The following is a 20,879-nucleotide window of genomic DNA, read 5'->3' on the forward strand; positions in this document are numbered from 1 at the left end:
CCTGACTAAGTTTTATATCGGGAATTCCAGCCTTAATTAAACATAATTTCAAGTCTTCAGACTCACTAGAACAGGGGTGTCCCAACTCTATCCTGGAGGGCCGGTGTCCTGCAGAGTTTAGCTCCAACCAGCTCCAAAACACCTGCCTGTAAGCTTCTAGTATGCCTAGTAAGACCTTGATTAGCTGGTCCATGTGTTTAATTGGGGTTCAGCAGGACACCGGCCGTCCAGGACCGAGTTTGGACACTACTGCACTAGAAACTTCCAGGCAAGTTTGTTGAAGCTGATTGGAGCTAATGTCTGCAGGACGTTGGCCCTGCAGGAGCAGAATTAGACTCCCCTGGTCTAAATGGAAGGTCACTTAAGTCACAAGAGTCGTGACAAGCTCCTCAGTAAGGATGATTGTATGACCAGGGCATGGTCTGTGCACATCTAGCACTTATCAAGGGTGTATTACACACATAAAAAGTGATACTCAAAACCTATGCATCTTATAGTAACATTTTGGTTCCACCAACTGAGATGAAGGCACATTTTAAAGCACAAAACTATCTGATAAGACTACACGTCTCCATTATCCCTCATCCAAAACAAGTGGATCTCAACTGCTTGATCAAAACATAAATTGGGTAGCAGGGTTGTTTTGATAGGTTGTTTCTTGGTAGACGTCATCCAATAAGTACTTGTTGCTTGGCATCCCCTTAGCCTCAAAAACCATTAACAAAACAACCGAAGACAGTAGAAAAATGATAATGTTTGGTAATGTTGAGTCAGCAGTTGGTCCTGAAGCACCTTACTCACACTGAACCAATCTGAACTGGTCACAATGAAAAAAAAAAATCTGTAATTTCCAATTAATTCCAAGATTAAATCACTTGAGCAAACTCTGCATGCCTCAGCGACTCTTTTATTTTTTCTCTTCACCCACACATCCCCAAAAATCCCCATTGCTCAACTCTCGCCCCAGTCCAGCTCCGAACAGCTGGAGAAGTAATTTCAGTCGTAGTGATGGTTGCCTGGAGAAGAGCCCAGATCATCACTCTACTCATAAGTCTTCAGAAAAGAAACTTCCATGTTTCCCAACTTGAATCGGAGACATGTCCAGGAAAATCTCTTTCCCATGGCCTGGTCCACCAAACATACTTATCTATTAAGTTTTACTTACAAACATCTGATCCTAAATGGAACATCTCTTACCATTTATAATAAACAGTTGAAAACTAAAAGGAAGCAGCACTGTGGATCTTGATCTCCATGCGATATGGATCCTTCCTTGAAACCGGAGCACACAATGCTGCCTTCATGCTGACACGCTTTCATTCATTCTCTAAACTAGATATATGGTCATTTGAGAAAGCTAGCAACCAAATGAGTGCAAAGCAAAGACAAACACTTGATGAAGCTTTTAACCAATCCACCACCACCACCACCACCGATAACTAAATCCATAGCCATTGCACCAGTTGTACTGAAATTTCAGCCTGGATCATGAAAGACTGCTTTTATTAGTAAAACTGCATTATAAAAGACCTATTGTGTATACCAATGTGGTTTAATCTTCTTTAATCATCTGTCATGGCATTGCAGTTCAGGTTCCAATAAAGATCTGGAAATCTAGCACAAAGTCCAATATTCATTCAAATAAATGCCTAGTAAGGGACATTAATCACAGCTAAGTCCTACGACAAAGTGGAGACACATTTATTGCATGGCATGGATCCTGACAGATCCAACATGTGTGGGTAAATTTAGGACTAGCTGACAAACCACAATAATAGGCACCTTGATTGTCAGCTTCTGAAACTTTACCCCTCATAAATACAGATGTCATCCTCAAAAAGACCTCAAGCTTGTTTTAATGTTGGAAACATGCAGTTGCAAGACTAGTTCAAGATTAATCCCAAAAAGATTTTGCCTAATTCTGAATATTGGTTTTCGTCACTCACTTTTATTGTTGGAGCATTTTGCAGAAATATTGATTCCTAATAAATATAGCAGATTACGTCAATTTCAACAGTTCAATGTGGTTCAGGCAATGCAGGCAGTAACAGACAGTATGTGAGACCTTTGAAACATGTTGAGCAAAGTTCTTCTGCAGTCAGGACTTAAACAGCAGAAACTTGAAAGGACTGTTAAAAAATTGGCAGGGAAGTTAAAGAACAAATAAAAAATACATTTTTAAAATCAAAGAAAAAAGAATATATATTAACAAAAGAAGACATAGGTTGTAATTCTAATACATGTTGACATCAAAATACACTGCATCATCTATGGTCTAAACATACTGTATTTTGATGCATTGGGTGTGTGCCGCAATGAAATATGAGCAAGTTTCCGAGCGTATGAACGGGAGTCCATTGTCCATCTCTCCCTGTACCTCCCATTCTTGGAATGCTTGATATTCCCAGTCCGTCCGTCTGTCTGGAAGTGTAGTCACTGGATATTCTTTTTACTTGGATCAGGAGGCAGCCAGAGCCTTGACCAGGTAGAGTTTGTCGCCCTGTTCGCTGGTGAAGATGGGTGCCTTTTTGTAGTGTTCCACCAACTCCTCCATTGAGTTAAACTTGCGTTGTCCGATGCAGTAGAGGTTGTCCTTTAGCTGGACTTTGAAATGCTTGTTTTTGGACTGAGCTTTCAGTGATATTGAAAAGTCATTGGGCTAGAAAAAGAAAACCGGGAGAAAGGGAAAACATGTCAACAATTGCTGAAAGAAGGAATCTTAATATATTTTTCAAAATATATGAAAGAGCGTTTCCGTCAACTTACTGAGGACTCACTGTCCCGGATAAGAAAGTCTCCCTCTGTGCCCCTCTGGTTGAGTGCCACCTCTGCCTGATGACGTGTCACCTTCCCATAGTACCACTGCTTGCCAGCGAAGCGTCCACTGGATGAAGGCTCAATGTAGTCACAGTCAGGTGTGGGCGGCCCGGCCAGGCTGGCTGAGTTGTGCGACTCCTGCAGAACAGTCACGTAGTTCTTAGGCACAAGTCCCATCTGCCCATCGGCTTTGCGACACTTCCACCACTCTGGGTCATTTTCGGGCTTCTCCACAACATCCATAACCTCCCCCTTCTCAAAGTTCAGCTCTTCATCGTTGCCCGAGCTGAACGGGTAGAGTGCCTGTACTGTGTGTAGCACCTGATTGCCGTTCGCACTATGAACAACAGCAGCCAATTTCTCCGACAAGCCACAGTCGTTGCTCGCCGATCCATCTGCATCCTCCGTCACGTAGTTGGATGGAAACCATCCCGAATGGCCATTGTAGCTCCCTCTCCACCAGCCATCACTGCACTTCTCCATTACAATGACCCTTGTGCCCTTAACCAATGACAACTCATCTTCCCTCTCTGCCGTGTAGCTGAATTTGACTAGCGCAGGAAGGTTTAGGTCATACAGACGTTCACCATTGTCCGGGTAGAGGTCAGAGTCCATATTGGAGGCCGTTTCACGCATGCCCGTCTTCCGTTTCACCTTGCCAATTCCTGCATACATAAAGAACAGCCATTCAGGTTTTCCCAAATACACAATTAGTGTCCCTTCTTTGTTCTCAACTACTTGTACTGCAGTCAGTGTGGACGCCCCCCCAAAAATTGGCTTCAACTTCATTGAAACTAAAGCAATTTAGCAACTAGGGGATTTCAATGTTTCATTAAGTTTACCTTATTTGTTAACAAATCACCTTTTCAGAGAACTTGTTGCTGCATTCTAGGACTGCCTTCTACAATAATACATAAGATACTGCTTTAGAAAGTGGCAGATACAAGGTACAAGGCAACATAATTTTGCTGCTCAACTTTGTGAAAAGTCTTCATTATGAGGGGGCAGTCAGAGTCGGGCTTGTAACCTGAAGGTCCCAGGTTCAAGTCTTGGTAACGGCAGGAATTGTGGGTTGGGGGGGGAGTGAATGAACAGCTCCAACTGAGGTACACTTGAACAAGGTACTGAACCCCCAATTGCACCCTGGGTGCTGCTACAAAAATTGCTGCCCACTAGTCCAGTGTGTACACTACAGTTCACTACGGTGTTGGTGCACTTGGATGGGTTAAATGCAAAGCACAAATTCAGAGTATGGAACACAATACCTGGTTGCGTGTCACTTCACTTATTTACTCACTGCTTCTGCATACACCTGACACCTTCAATTGGTTTTGTATCAGTTCTTTTTTATATTAAGAAAAAGATCATATCTTTATTCCTGCACTACTGTCCACTAAAAAAATACACACATTGAACTAAAGGCATTTTGTCAATGGAAAGCCATGTTCAGAAATGAAAAATGTGTTGAGACAGACTCTTCAGGGGGTAATTTCTTCACCCTGCACTCATTCCATTCTTGTTTAAATTATTCTGTGAAACCAAAGAACAATGTATTTTGATACAGGCACCAACAGGCAGGGCACAAGTGAAAAAAGAACTTGTCCAAACACATGTTACAGTGCAGTCAGGCTTGTGTTTTCATACTGACAGGGTGCTATCAGCTCCCGCCTGCTTGAGCAGTGTGTCCTCTCTTGGTAAACACGGGCACTGGTCCAGTTTCAAAACCACCCAATTACAACCAACTAATCATGTTCTCACCACTTTTTACAAGTCATAGATCATATGACAAGCTGTGCACTTTTGGCTTCCTCCTTGATCATGGAGATGGTTCAATTATTCCCATGTGAACGAGCATGTAGGAGCAACAGAACAATTCTGCAAACAAAAATAAATGCTTACTTTGTGACAATGCAAAACATATAGCCACCATGATACAAGGTATATGATGCAAACCTGTCTCGCACAGCTGTGTGGTCTAGTTCTGTTGTTCAGAAAAAAGTACTTGCAAAGAGACACTGGAATGATCACCACACCCATCGTCCTCCTCCATGAGGAAGAAGTGAGCGAGGGAGTGTTGGGTTAGGTTCATGGATGCTGTCGAGGATTCCGGCCTGTCTGACCACATTAGGTCAAGCAAAGTGTGCCGGTCTGGAGGATTAATGGAGAATATCTGACCCCAAGGCCTTTTGACCATGTTGGTTAGTTTGGCAAAGGTTTGTGAATAGTGTTACCGTGCAGGAATGTCCACTTGGCAGTGAAGTTTGTACTGGCCCAATCCAAAGGCCCAAAGACAGTTAAACCCTCTTTCTCTTTACATACTTTACAAAAAAAAGCAAAGCAATATAATTACGTTACTGGATGGTAGTACCATGGTCATTTATAGAACACAAAATGCATGGCACTTCAAAGAATACCGTGGTATTAAAGATAGTATCTCTGCTGTTTGCTGGTCTAAGATGGTTTGCTTAAAGTAAGCCAACCCCCACTAAAACCATCAGAACCAAACCACACCAAATTACTTTAAGCTGGTTCACCCTGTTTTCAACATGGAAGTAAACTCAGTCTTTATATTTCAAATTAATATACCTGTAGGCAGGGTTCAAGAACCAGATGTGATTTAACAAAACTTGTCACCAAAACAGCAGGTGAAACCTTGGAACCACTCTTACCTAATCTAAAAGGAAATCACCAAATTTACTTCATGCTTGCTCAGGGGTTAAAGGTTAACATAGCGAGAACAAAGCTTTTCCAATGGCTATATGCTGTAAGTGAGATGCTTATCAAAGCTAGAGGCCAGAAGAATTTACTCTGTGCCTGCGTATACCTCTACTGCCTGATTTGCAATACAAATGTATGAAATCCCAAACCATGACGTATTTGCCTTTGGCCTCCAAGCTTTGTCAGATTAAGGGGGATTGACATTTGCATGGTCAATGTGAGCAGGAAGTGAATGTGAAGTGTATGAGTGATACTAACTGGAGCATTTAGTGCCCCATGCGTGAGCGTGTTGGTGCATGTAACCACAGATGTGTGAATCTTCTGACAGCATGAGTTCAACTCGTCTACAAATTCAACAGGCACCCAAAAATGAAAATTCTGTTAGATCATTCACTCTCATGTCATGCCCTTCCATCATTACCATATCATTCGGTCAGCGAGTTGATATAAACCAGATAAGTATGATTTATGACAGAATCATTCAGAAAGGTTTTATAAACAGATCAAATGATTCATTAAAAAGATCCAAATAAAACGTTAGTGATCTAATTCATTAATCTAACTCATGAAAAAATTAGGACAATTTTAATGACAAAGTGTGAATAAATAAAAATTTGGACTAAACATGCAGGTTAAAATATACAATGATTACGAAGGCAAATTTCACGTTGTCACTTGTTAATAAAGGCAACTGATGTTGGGTGTGAATGTTCAGACCAGTGGTGGTTTTCTTGAGCGTGACACGACTGATGTTGTTTCACGAGACAGGGAAAGTAATCCACCCACTCAGCCATCGGATTAGTCCGTCTACATGGTCTCTAGTGAGCTGACTTTGGCAGTTTACACAAGTCTCTTAACTAACACTTCTAGACAGTAACCAACCACATCAGCGCAAACACACAATTTCGCAAATAGGTTGGATTACAAATGGCGGGTGTTTCCCACTTAAATATATGCTTTATTTAAACACTTGGAATCGTACTTTTTAAAAACAGATCTGTGCATGTGTTGAAGAAAAAGTTAATAACGCTAGTCAGAATTTACCACCAAAATGCAAAGAGTTTTCGGTCCACCCCGAGTCTCTGATATTCTCTACGAGTCCATGGATGTGCTGCTGAAAGAACAAAACACATTGTATTGAGCCATGGTGTATTTCCTGAAAACAAAATAAGGAATTTTCCTGGATTCCTATGGAGGTTGCTCAGGAAGGAAGCTGCACGCTTTGTATGGCCATAACTCAATGTGTTTATATACGTCTCTTTTATTATCTTTTCCAATATAACTTTTGAACATGAACTTTTAAATCAAATTTGACCAAAAACTGCCATCTGTAATTAACTGGCAACCATTACAACTTGTAAAAAACCAACAGAGTTCCATATAAAGTTCTATTCCACCCACCCAACACACTACATCCACTTCCCTTCCATTTCAAGTCTTTCCTCTGAGTGCAGCATGAGCTGACTTAGATTAGTTGTTTCCTATGATGAGTTCATCCTATTGTTCTCCAATACAAGGCTGTACCCAATTCAAAAGCAACCTATGGCTATGAATAAGTGGATTTTATGCTAGCTAAATAAATGACATGAAAGTGTGGCAAACAAACATAACTTGTTTATAAATATATGTATATATTTTCAGATTTTGCAGAATGTGCCCAAGTGTATGAATGAAAGAGATGCAAGCAAAACTAGTAAAAACAGGAAAGAAAAATCACTTGCACTTTTAATGTAAGAACTGGGCTCAAAGTCAAGCGGAAAACAAGACATTCTTTCAACTCAAAAAGACGAGACATCAAACGGCCTCCAGTGACAGTGACTGTAAACCACAGAGCCTTCAGCTGCTCAAGACTGTGTGCACATCACATGCTCGCTCGATGCGCAAACCAATTCAAAACAATCTGCAACGAACAGACCTCCAAATACAATTTAACTTCCCTAAATGAAACCAGCAAATGTTCAACATAAGCTTAAAAAAACCAAGATGAAACAAAGACAGATAAAGCAAAAATAAGAAAGAAATACCATATTTCAACCAAACAATAAACGAAAAAAGAATAATGGCTATTTTAGTTAAAGTTCGACGACATTAAACATAATAACATTAAACTGTATTACAGTAAGTATACACAAATTCTACAAAATCGAATTTCTTTTGATTGTGAGGTGAAACATTTCATTAGATTCACCGTAATTAAGCACTAACACTCATTTCTGGTGCAGGTAGTCTGACGACACGCTGGTATAAATAGCCTCTGTTGCACATCTGTGCTTGTTTGGCTAGCGCAGGCCCGTCGAGAGCTCCTCTGGGAGTCAAACGGGGGTCACAGCCCAACCACGTATGCAGACCATCAGCCTGCTGTGTGTTTAAGCCAGGAACACTCCAGAAAGCCATCATCACTTCCTGTACTCGTCTGCATCTGAATTAAAGCTGCGTGTTTGTCCCGCTCACAAATCGACATCATCTCGTGGTGTTTTCCACCAGCTTTATAAGCGTCGGAGTGAGAAGTGGAGAAAAACAGACGGATGGGCTGACGCTGCAGTGAATCAACAATCCAGTTTCCTCACTTCCTCTCTCACAGGCTCCAAAGATCTGAGGAGAAATCGCTCTCAAATTAGAGCTCTTCCGCTACGAGCGACAGGAAGACAGAGAAAGGGTCTGAAAAACTGGGAGAAAAGGATGCCAAAATCTAAGACCACCTCTCAGGGGCGGGTTTCCATTCAAACTCGTAGTATCACTTTCTTCTGTAGAACACAAAAAAAGGAGATATTCCTTTAAAGAAACATTTGCGTTGACATTTAAATATGGTGCATTTAGGTTTATTTCAGGTTTAACGTCATCTAATGCAAAACATCGTTGATGGTCACATGTCATGTGGCTAAATGCATGGACGAATGAGAATTAAGATCTGCGTCTGCGGAGAAGACTACAAGCGTACGAGCGTGAACTAAACACCTATGTTAGTAATCCAGCTTCGCCAAAACAAATACATTTAAACTATATTTATTTTCATGTGATGGCTGATGAATGCTTGATAATAAAGTTCTATTCAATTCAGTCTAAAAGAACTGGAAATAAAACCCCCAAAAACTGAACAATTAAAAATACTACAAATGAATTTAGGCATCAACATTTTTAATTAGCTGAAAATTACATTTAATAATGTTATTCAATTGTAACTAATTAAAAAATAACTAAGATGGGAGATGATTGTTAAAATAGATACAATTTGCAATTCATTACTAAAAACATTCAAAGTTTTAGGTTCAATAGGATAATAAGAAAAAGGTTTTTTTTTTTTTTGCTGTTTTCCCCAGCAAAGACACTGTAAACTGATCAAAAGTGACCGTAAAGACATTTATAATGTAAATTATAACACAAAGAGCTTTGATAATATTGATGATATTGATATATTAGAATGATTTCACCGAAGACTTGAGTAACGAAGCTAAAAATTGGGCATTACTAAATAAAAAATATTAACTTTAAATTGAAAATGTTTTTAAAAATACTGTATTTATCAAACAAATGTAGCCTTTGTGAACAAAAGAGAACAATAATACAAAATAAACAAAAACGTACCAATCCCAAACGTTTACGCAATATATATTTTTACAATAGCTATGATAGTGATGAACAATATTGGTATGGGTCATATGGGTTTTTAAAATACGTTTTTGGGTGTACAGTCCTTTTAAGATCCCTATTTCTCAAGCACAATTACATACACTTCACACACCACCCCATTATCTTTTAATTCATGTCGACAAGACACTACTGTCATCACATCAGTCCTGTCAGAGACTGTAGAAACTAACACCATGTTACACCAGCGGCTGTCCCAGAAGAGATACGAGCGCCATCAATCATCAGACAGTGCTTTCAGTGTTTCACCGAGAGCTGACACCAGGAATCCCCAAAACAGCAGACCCTCAGCACCCAAACGCGACGCATCTAGAAGAACAGAACCGGCGGGTTTCCAAACCAAACTTGATTAAAAGAGGCTTGGGCTGGGAGAGAAAACTCCAGTTGAGTGTAACAGGAGAGTTTAAGTGCACAAAGAAGAGTGGAAGTTCTTTACACTGTGTTGATTGCAGTGTGTGTGTGTGTGTGTGTGTGTGTGTGTGTGTGTGTGTGTGTAGTGCAATTACAGGCTTTTCAGAGCACTGCCCGCCCAGCTGCTCGACAACACACACAGAGCAAGAGAGAGAAAAAAAAAATTACTTTTCATGCCAACTAGTCTGTTAACTCTTATTTGGCTTCCAAACAAATTTTTGTAAAGTGTGTACAAATGATGGATTAACAGAAAAGGATAAAAATAGTGAGTGTGTGTGTGTGGTGGGGGTTTCTGACAAACTCACACTCCGCTCACAAGAGAAAAGCCTTTCACACTTCCCTAATCCTTCAACCAAGAATGTCTCAATGCAAACTCAATCCAAGCTAAAACTTTCAGCGCTGTCAGATTTCTAGACTGGCGATAGAACGAGGAGGAGAGAAAAGTGGCAAGACTCACGGAAGAAGTGTTTGAAGAGATCGGCCATATCCATTTTGGGCTATCCAGGCGACTCGGCACTTCCCTCTGCAGCTGTGCAACTATTCCATGTGAAACACCCTCCCACGAGTCAACCGCTCTCCGGCTGCCTGACCATGTGACCAGTGTGGACCAATCACAATCACTCCCTCCTTTAGCAGCACTAGTCTGTCCCTCATACACACATAGGGAACTCATGGCGTCTATGGTGACTAGCAGCCAACCCTGACTGCCAATATCAGTCTGCTTTAAAAACATAGCTTTTTATTCCCTTTTCACAGTTTTTTTGCCTCAAATGCAAGTTTGCACAGAAGTAGCCATGAACATCCAGTCTGTTCATACTAATACAAGAACATGTAACATGTTTGGACATGTGGTATTCCTTAAGTACCATGAAAATGCCAAGATGACTACCATATTTATGTATAGCATACTATAATGCCATAAGCATTTGATATCAGCATTGAATACACCAAAAAAAAAAAAAAAAAAACACTAAATAGTTAATGGACTTAATACACAAATAATGCTGAAAAAAAATGTGCTTTCACACTACTATGTGCTCTTTTTTTTCAACACCACAATTTTTTTTTGCCATGTCTAGACATTTTGTCACATTTACTTGTGTTTGTTCTAAAGCCATGTTACAACTTCTTGATAAAGCTCCAGCTGGTTTTCTTTTGGAAATATGTTTCAAATTAAAGTATGTCTGTGTGTGTCAAAATCATAATTAAAATCGAAATCGCAAAATGTATCAAAGAAATCGCGATAGTTTTTTTTTTTTCCTCCATATCGCACAGCCCTACTAGCTAGTGTCTATTTGTATAGTTATTGATAAAATTATTTTGATTAGTTTGATCATATTTTCTTAAAATAAACCGTGTCGCAAGGCTGATGCAATCAACACCACAAATATGATTAAGATTATTAGTCATATGTGAGCATGGACCACAAAACCAGTCATGAGGGTCATTTTTTTTTTTTTTACTGAGATTTATATATAATCTGAAAGCTGATTAAATAAACAATGTCAATACTGAGAAAATCACCTTTAAAGTTTTCCAAATTGAGTCCTTAGCAATGCATATTACGAAGGAAAAATTACATTTTGATATATTAGGAAATGTTCCTTAATATCCTAATGTAGTAATTTTGACCCAAAAAGTATTGTTGGCTATTGCTACAAATATACCCCAGAGATTTAGAAAATAAGCTAAATAATAATAAAATGTCATTCTTTTATTCAACCTCATAAAGATGAAACATTATGAAAATGTAATATCACAATTTTATTGGGACCAAAATTATCATGGTTATCAGTATTGTCGTGATTTTCTTAAAATTTGCTCATTTGACCAAGTTTTATGTTGAAAACTAACTAACAATAAATAAAATTAGCAGCATATATATATATATATATATTTGCAATTTCGTTTGGAGTCCCTTACAGATCAGAAACTCTGACAGAAACTCTATGACAGAAAATCTGTGTACTGCAAATGGCAGGGCAGGAAGAGCACCTGAAGGTGATGGCATATGCAAACACACACACACACATAAACTTAAAACACAACAGCAGAGTTGTAAGAGAAAGCCTCAAGAACAGAGGCTGTGTGAACAAGCCATTTTCAAAACAGCCGCAAAGACGGCGATAGAGAGATAGCTATCAGCAGCATGCACACAACTCTCATTGTACAGCTCCAGGTTCAACACAAGAAGCCGTTCCTGTTCCTGTGTACCAACAGCACAGACCCAACCTCCAGCTAACCACCACAGAAACACTTTAAGAGTACACCGATGTGAAGATTAAAGAGCAAACATGCGACTCACAGACGTGTGCCAGCAGTTCCATCAAACACCACAAATATTTACTGGCAGAGACCGTCACTTTAAAAGGATGAAACATTTTATAAACAGACATACATATGGCAACATGCATTACCATGCATTTACACAACATTATTTTCAACTAACATTTTTTAGTCCGATCCATGTGAACGGAGATCGTTTTGACAACATTGCTCTCCGTATGCAACATTTTCAAGAATGCAAAAGAAAAACGTTTCTGTTTTTAGTCAAATCGTTGTTGCATAAATGTAGACTTTACATATAATGGGTTAGTTGTCACATGGACTGTTTCTCAGTAACTTTAAAAGCATGATTCATCCAAAAATGCGAATATGGGCGGGAGCAAGATAAAACGGTCTCTCCTCAATTATCACAACATGGATTAATATGTGCATGTACTGTGCCTTTGCGACGTCGTCGAAAGCGTATTATTATATTGTACTTGTATCTCTCTCTATATAAATTTATACACCCTAAGCAATAAAAATGATAAAACGTCCTCATTCAAATGTACCATTCCTGTTTCCACTGATATAAAACCATGCAGCTTCTTTTTATATTTAATTTTTATAATCTTTTAAATATTTATTATATAAAATAGGACGCTGCGTTACAGCTAAAGTTATATAGCTAGCGATTCCTTAATTTTTGAATTTCTGTACAAAGAGGTCACGCAGTGACGTATCGATCTTCTACTGGTCCCACATCTTCACCTGATGCGAAGTCGCAGGTCAGAGTTCACCAAACTTGGAACTTTGGAACGCAGCGAAATGCTACATTTTTCGCATGAGCTTGCGTTTCCGGTCTGACGCTTTCGCATGCGTATGAATGGGAGTAAATGGAGCGAAAAGTGCAGTGTGACCGCGCCATAAGACCTTCGTTCATCTTAAAAACTGTTTTTTTTTTTTTTTTGATGAAATCCGAGAGCCCTCTGACCCTGCATAGAAAGCAACGGAACTTCCACATTTCTACAATTGAATCTTTTCCGTGTCAGTCTTCAATGCGTGTTCAGGAGAGTACCACAATGTGTGCAGGCACAGAAAGTTATAAAAATATATTAATTTGTGTTTTGAAGATGAACTAAGGTCTTCCAGGTTTGGAACGACATGAGGTGAGTAATAAATTACAATTAATGAATGATTTTTCATTTTTGGGTGAACGAACCCTTTAAGCTTTTGGATTCAAATAGAGGCTTGAAAACCATGATGTTCGGTGTAAAAAAAAAAAAAAAAAACTTACAAAACAGGCCAAAGAGCCAGAGGCTCAGAGCAGCGCCTCAAGTGTAGTGTTGTAAAAAGACCCGGTACTTCGGTACCAAGTCGGTACTAAAGAAATTAAAATGTTACGGTACAAGGATTTTTTAAGTACTGGTGGTACTGTGTACCCGGTCAACCCGGTCCTTGAGGTGCTATACGAAAGGTGCGCAGATGAACTCTCAAAACGAGGAAACACACCAAAACACTTTAAAAGACAGACACCCAGATCACTCTTGGCTTTCAAATTCAAAAGCCCTTTAAAAATTAAATATGTACAGTTTGGATTAAATTTTGTGCATCTTTGTGTGTTTTGCTTTGTTACCGAGAACCGTGGATTTTCACTGGTATTGGTACCAAATACTGAAATTTTGCTACCGTGACAAGGCTATTCAGGTGTGGTAAACATGTGGTCTAGTCTAGACAGGAATATGATGAGCTAATCTTTCAGTCTCCTCTGTTTCTCTTTGTCTTGCTTATCTCCTGACACTAAGCTTCACATTCCAGTGTCACAAACACTTCCCTCATCAACATCTCAAATCCTCTAAATGCAAAAGAATTCAGCATGGAATGAAAAGTCACCCTTTATACGTTATGCATGCATGCTATTTACCATACTCTGAATGAATCATCAATGCATGCGTCTCAATTTTTTCAGTAAAATATAAAAACCTAGTCTTCTGGTGTAAGGGTAGAGTACTCTCTCTGATGTACAACACAACACAGAAGAAAAGATCTGTTGCGTCTTCCGTTACATTGCAACTTTAAGTACAAACACGCATTATGCTTGATATCGCTGAATGTATTCAATGTATTCATGAGACTCAGAGACAGCCCAATATTTTGCACCAATATCAAAAAGAAAATACTGTATAAAAAAAGTAAGGACAATTGTAAGAGGATTCACTTTTTTTTTTTATTGTTAGTGCTGTCAAATGATTAATCACGATTAATCACATCCAAAATAAATAGTTTTTGTTTACATAATGTGTGTGTATACTTTGTATATTATATAAATAAAATACATGCATGCATACATTTAAAAAAAAATATGTTATGTTTATATATTAAATATATTTATCTAAAATATATAAGTATTTTCAAAATATATACTCCATGTGTGGGAATTTATATTCCGGTAATACATATAAATAGAAAACTTTTATTTTGAAAGCAATTAATCGTTTAACAGCACTAATTATTTTCATGGTAAATTCTCCCCTAATTCTGTTATCACTTTAATACATCACAGCATTTTACTGAGTTTTTTTTTTTATTTATCATTATTAATAAGAATCTAATGAGAATGACTTGCTGAAATTAACAAATATAGATTTTTAAACCAACACACACATATATATACACAGTACTGTGTAGTGGGATGTTTTTCATTCATTTAAAAAAATGGTGCATAAAAACTTAGTCCTAAATCAGGTTAATTAAAAATGCAAAACATAATTTCTTGACGCTTTCTTTCAATTTAAGTCTAAATCCAGTCGGGACAAGTTTTAATTACTTTTAACCCATTAATAAGCCTTTTTTGCCAATCTTAATGGATCTGACAGTAAACCATACATGGAGCATGCACTGCATACAGCGTTGTCACTCAGAACTTTTAGATTCTAAACAAAAAAGTAAATTGAAGAGAAAACTGGATGAAAAATGACTTTCTTAGATGTCATTAAATGCATAGGCTACACAATATCATATGGCTTAGGCTTTAAAACATCTCGACAACCTAAAAATTACAAGACACTTACTTTACCTGAAAAAAACATCCACTGAATGTGTGAGATTTTGAGAACGAGCCGTTAAACGCAGCAGGTTTGTCAAATGAAAGCTACTAACTGTTCAGTACTGTATCTTCCTGTGTATCTCCGCAACATCATCGTGGTCAAAAACAAGACTCCTCAGGAAATGACAAGATGAATATGCCCTGCATACTAAAATCGCACATTACCCAATTAGAAGCAAATATATCTGGACCTCTTTAAAGCAGAAGTTTGTTTGCAAATGGTTTCGTTGCTCACACAACAGTGAAGATAATCGTTGTCAATACTGACTCACGCTCATGCCATTTCAACCCTTACTTCTATATTCAACTGAAGTTGTTGCATATTATTGCAAAATTAGAGCAGAAATCAAGATTCTCAATGCATGATAACTTAAATTTGTGTCTGTCTTGTGCACAAAGCTATTTTATCTCTTCAGAAGTCACACGGGCTAGATAAGTATTTTTGTTTTTATCGTTTCTGGAGCTTGGTAACATTCTTGTTGAATTAAAAATAGAAGATTAGCATGGAAATTCTGCTGAAACCGGTCACATGGGTCTGAAGCAACATGAGTTTCTTAATCTAGAGATATAATCAAATAGCAACTGGGAGGATGTTCTTGAGTAAAGCAGAAGTTGTGGCCTCACCTAAAGTGTCTTTGAGATTCTTGACGATTGAGGCTTTCCTTGCGCTGTTCTTTCGTTCGACGTAGTTAGATGGCACGAAGCCCGTCTTGTTGGTAGCGTTTCGTACTCTCCACCAGGACTTGGAGTCGTCCAGGAGCCAGAGACGCTCGTTCTTCTTAATGTCCAGCTCCTGGTCCTGCTGGGCCATGTAATCAAACTTGGCGATGACAATCACCTCGTCCGTCATCTTGGATTTATTTCAACACTGAGGAAGATAATAACTGAATTAAGGTTACATAGTGGAAACTGAGTTTCTTTAACAAGTGAAAGCAATCAGGAAAATACTCTGGTATTTAAATAAAGAGAAAATCTCTTTGCAATGTCCCATTTCAAGGTCAAATTGCTTTTTGGAAAACCAACAGAAAACTTCAAATGAACCCTCATAAACAACTACTGACATTTGCCAGAGTTAAAATGGAAGTTGTAGAGATCCTGATGTTCAATTGGATGACTGAGCCAGACATGATGGATCTAAAATGACAATTCTGTATTACAAAAACAACAACAGCGAACTGGAGAACGATCAGGCGGTGCAGACCGTTGAGCCTACAGGACATGAGCAGGTAGCGTTCTCAAGAACAGACCGACGCTGATTGGCCTGCAGGGCTCAGCTGTCAGAACGAGTTTACATCTTTGTTCACCTTCTCATGAACATCTCCAGGCCACATCATAGGTGACCTACTTTCTAAAGGTCTTTGGACTCTCGTTTTCATTAGTTACATTAAACAAATGCTATCCAGTGACAAAAATGCTGAAACAATGTCTTAAACTAAAGACACGAGGAGTGTCTGGACTCCAAATAATATTTGAGGACCTTGGAAACACAATATGTGACCGGTTACATACTGTAAAAGTGTGAAATTAGTTTTAATTCCCAAGTCACAAAAATTTGGGGAAAAAAACAACCATTGTCTTTTGTTAAATGTGTAAGGATGCATGAACTCAAACCAAGCCAAATCTACAAGGGGAGTGTTTTCATACTCGCGCTAAATTCCCAAATGTATGGATTCCCACTGAAATACAGTAGATGGATTTCTTAATGGAATCTAATACCGAACCAAAAACTTGGCAACTATCCATCTATGCTTTTACTAGTTCTGATAATTTCGAAACCCCTTAGAAATGGTTTTGCAATGCCCTACCATTAATGCTGGTCCAAAAATAACATCACAATATTTGTTCCATCGTTAATGGGGAAGGGAATGCTTTCCACATAGACCTAGAATTAATGTCAACAAAACTAGTTTGTTCCCAATTTAACTCCACAGAGCTTCTCTTTAATTTTAATTTTATTTTCCCCTAGATTCTGTTTTCCATAAAATGTTTCTGGATTCTGATGATTCTTTATGATTTAAAACAAATTCATCATCAAAAATGGTTACTAACGGAATGAATTGATACCATTTTAATCAAACTTTTAAAATGTAATCAAATGAAAATCTAACAATTAATTTCTAACAAAACATTGCATTACAAGATGCTGCACAAAAGAACTATGCAAAATAAAACTTATGATACTTCTTAAAAGTCATTACTGTATTACATTTGTGCATATAGTAATATATTTGCCACAATTTCTTCAAGTTAAACCAAACTTTTATTTTGTCGGTTCGTTCGAAAGATCTTTCGCTTTCAGTCGTGAAGAGAGATTCGGTGTGTAGGCCTATCTGAAACTTAAATGCCACTGTAAAGTGCTGCTGAAGAGCTCTGGAGATCAAGTTTATGTGTTCATGTCCTCATTTATTAAGACGCAGATGCTGAAAGCACAATGAGCATTGTACGTTTGAGTTTCTATAGACAAAACTGCACCATTCATTCACCCAGAGACATTAAACACCATGCAGACTTGTTAGCCACATGCACTGTGGCTTCTGTCTGTCTGCTGTCACATTTATTTCTGTATACTGTATGATCAGCTGTTAGATAAATCCACACAGAGGCAAGAGCTTATCATCGTTATCAACATGCATTTTCTCAAGATGAGATCTTTATCGCCCTACCTAGCAATCATTACCAAACACCCACTCAGAATATCACAGTAACTGCTTGTGTGTTAACGTTAATTCAAGTATAAATGCTTACCTGTGCTGCATCAAAGCTGTGGATATCTTAGTAAAGATGCTCTATGGCAGACCTAGAAGAGAAGAAGAAAAAAAATCTAAGTTCAACACGACAAAAAGAAAACAACTAATGGAAACAATCTGCAACGACTTTTGGAGAGAAACCAATGCAACACACATCTCCTGTCCGGAGCGGCTGGCATTGAACGCTGGCGACCCGTTGTTGAACACACCCTCAGCAGTGTACAAAGGGAATGTACCACTGTCTACTCACCAAAGACAAGCATCTCCCCAGCGATTGTGTGCCATTTGGTTAAATAAATAACTGATGAAGATGACCATTGTTTTAAGACTTCAACGCAACGACTGCCAGAGAACAGTTTATAGTCAAATGATATCCGTGCAGTCAAAGCGAGAGATCACTTCCTCTAGAATGATGGCCAGCGATTGTCTATTGTCCAAACATGAGGCAGGAAGATGGGGAAAAGGCAGATCCAAAAAGTAGGGCACTAACTGTGAACGCAGGATACACAGTTTCATTTCTAATGCATTGTACAGGATAACAAGAGCCTGGGTAGGAAAAAAACAACAACTTTTAAAAGAGCGAACGTGGCTTCGCATCTATGATCCTGACAAACTGAAAGCAGACTTAAGTAAAAGAATCGGTAATAAATTTGTATTAAATCATAACTCTTATTTTCTAAAAATTATTGTTAAGTAATACAAGTTTTATGAATTCAGTTGATTGGTTTATTTGATATATTTACATATTTAAAAATGCAATCCAGAACATTTATAAAATAAAATGCTTTCTTAAGTGTCCCAGGAATTAAATTTTTTATAATCTTGATCTTGTTCAATTGTACAAGTTTAACGACTTCCATTAAACAGACATGCTTTCTGATAACCGAAAAAAAAAAAAAATTAACCATTAAAACAGTCCAATAGCATATATACAGAAAAAATTAATTGATTTCATAGGGCCCTCCAAGTGAAACTGAAGGCAAATGACGTGAATGGATGCATGTATTGCATTGCTGCCTCAGATTTTCACCAGAACAAAGAATCTTAGACACAGTACATTGTTTCTGACTGTTTCTTTAGGAACAGATCAACTCTGTGTGCGACCGAACTGATAACCTGATCACTGACTTCTTGCTCATGAACACCCCAAACAAGTTTAACCCGAGGTGTTTTCTCACATAGTGCTTTATGCGTCGAATGATTTGACATGATCGCTTTTTTTGCGATTGAAGTTCTCACACATCTCTAATGGTCACATCTCTGTTAATAAACTCGCCTGCATGGTAAACCAGATCTATTTCACAAGCTCTATTACGAGAACGTTCAAACCTCTAGCAGTTTCACTGATTAGATTAATGAACGCTGGGAGTGTGCAGAGACACAGCCCATCCACTCCCAACACATAACTGAGTCCACACACAGCCAGAGAACACCGAGCTGAGGCCACACACTAATCTCTGACCATCACATTCTCCTTCAACCAGCCCTTTCTTCATCACTGCAAACTCTCCTGTCGTCTGTCTGTCCTTTGGCAGTCTTCTTCATCTCCTTCTTAAGGTGTTCCTGCTGAAAACTAAATATTGGCTTAATACTAGCGTTGTCAAACGATTAATCGCGATTAATGGGATGCAAAATAAAGGTTTATGTTTATGCTATGTGTGTGTACTGTGTAGATTTATTATGTAGCCTATAGAAACACACACATTAATCTATATATTATTTTTTTACATTTATAATATTAAATATACTTATATGAATGCATTTAATAAATGCAATTAATGCATATTTTATATACAAATATATAATTTAATAAATCAGAATAGATACTGAAAACATCTCTCCCATCTTCTTTTGACACTATTCTAACTATTAAATTTTTTCATTTAATTATTTTTTTTTACATTCTAACTAGTTTTATTTAATAAGAAAAAAAGTTGCCTCTAAAACTAGAATTTTCTATTCTTTTTCTATTCTTCTGACTTGTTTTAATCGTATTTAAACACAGCACTTGTATATCATTGCTCTTTCGTTGGTTTTTATTGCTTCTATTTTCCTCATTTGTAAGTCGCTTTGGATAAAAGCGTCTGCTAAATAACTAAATGTAAATAATTGAAACGCTGAAGATAATTTGAAACGTTTTGACAGATATAAAAAAATAAGGCATCAGACCAACTGTATTTACAAGCATTGCATTGCAAGGATGCAAATATAAGCTAAAAAAGAAAAGCGGAGGAAATGATGCTTGTCAGAGAGAGAGAGAGAGAGGCTTCAAAAGACCTTAAACTCTAGTTCCGATTTTTCCCCATTGAAGACAGCAAACATGCAGATGGAGTCTCAAAGCTTCAGAACAGTAGCTCTCTGCAGCTCTTTGCACACTAAAAAAGGAACGCCGTCTTGAGTTTATCATCACAAAAGGCTGAAAGGCCACCGCTTCTCAGATGCACGCTCTTTAGAGCTTTCAAAGCTGCTGTCTGATAAACACGTTAGCTTCAAGAAACCATCTGCGCTCTTCAAGCTGTAGGACTGATGGTAAAAGAGATGCACTTCACAGAAGAGAGCTAAACAAGACATCTGTACTCTAGACACACTATTGAGGGCAGAAGAACTGAAACGAGCCATCCTCCCTCTCCATCTGTCTCTCAGCCCTAAATTCTGCCGTCCCAGAAACCTTTTCGCTCATTTGAGTTAGGGATGGAACGGCACAGATGTGTTCGGTTTGTCCCACAGGTTCACGCGCTTGACATTTACAACCTCGCCAAATCATGTGTGCAAATTATTTTACAAAAGATAAGCCGACTAAAAAAACAAACCGATTTGGAGATACAGATGTAAGCAATGTGTAGTGTTCTTTTGTCTATTGGGACTCGTTTTAATGAAAATAACTTAATACACACGAGAAATAATACGCTAAAAGTGATTAACTTTGTACAGGATGAAAAATGTGATTCATTTGGACATTTACTGGAGATTATATTTAGTACTCCAATTTGTAATTTGATTATTAGTTTTTAAATATCAATGTGTCATGGTACTCTCATGAACGCGTGTCGAAGAGAAGAAACCGTTGAATAAAGTCATTATGTTTGTTGTGTGCGCACAAAAGGTTTTCTTGTAGCTTTATAAAATGACGGTTGAACCATTGATGTCACATGGACTATTTTAATAATGTC

The 20,879-nt window shown here is 38.1% G+C and overlaps 1 protein-coding gene across 6 annotated transcripts in view; it reads right to left on the reverse strand.

The window, feature by feature from the left end:
• Positions 1-1,928: 1,928 nt before the first annotated feature.
• The window catches only part of nck1b (NCK adaptor protein 1b), a 39,933-nt gene continuing 20,982 nt past the window's right edge, over positions 1,929-20,879 (reverse strand). For 3 of the 6 annotated variants that reach the window (XM_052595770.1, XM_052595771.1, XM_052595773.1), the window contains exons 2-5: positions 17,708-17,759; positions 15,587-15,830; positions 2,767-3,482; positions 1,929-2,659 (exon numbers count right to left, since the gene is read on the reverse strand). In XM_052595770.1, coding sequence (XP_052451730.1) covers positions 2,459-2,659; positions 2,767-3,482; positions 15,587-15,812 — 1,143 coding nt within the window. In that variant the 5' untranslated portion in view covers positions 15,813-15,830; positions 17,708-17,759 and the 3' untranslated portion in view covers positions 1,929-2,458. Of the gene's footprint in view, positions 2,660-2,766; positions 3,483-10,048; positions 10,204-14,932; positions 15,095-15,586; positions 15,847-17,707; positions 17,760-20,879 lie in introns of those variants that run through there. The other 3 variants (XM_052595772.1, XM_052595776.1, XM_052595774.1) reach the window with 3 other exon arrangements.

This window comes from Carassius gibelio, chromosome B24 (genome assembly GCF_023724105.1).
Source record: "Carassius gibelio isolate Cgi1373 ecotype wild population from Czech Republic chromosome B24, carGib1.2-hapl.c, whole genome shotgun sequence".
In the NCBI taxonomy this organism is placed as follows: domain Eukaryota; kingdom Metazoa; phylum Chordata; class Actinopteri; order Cypriniformes; family Cyprinidae; genus Carassius; species Carassius gibelio.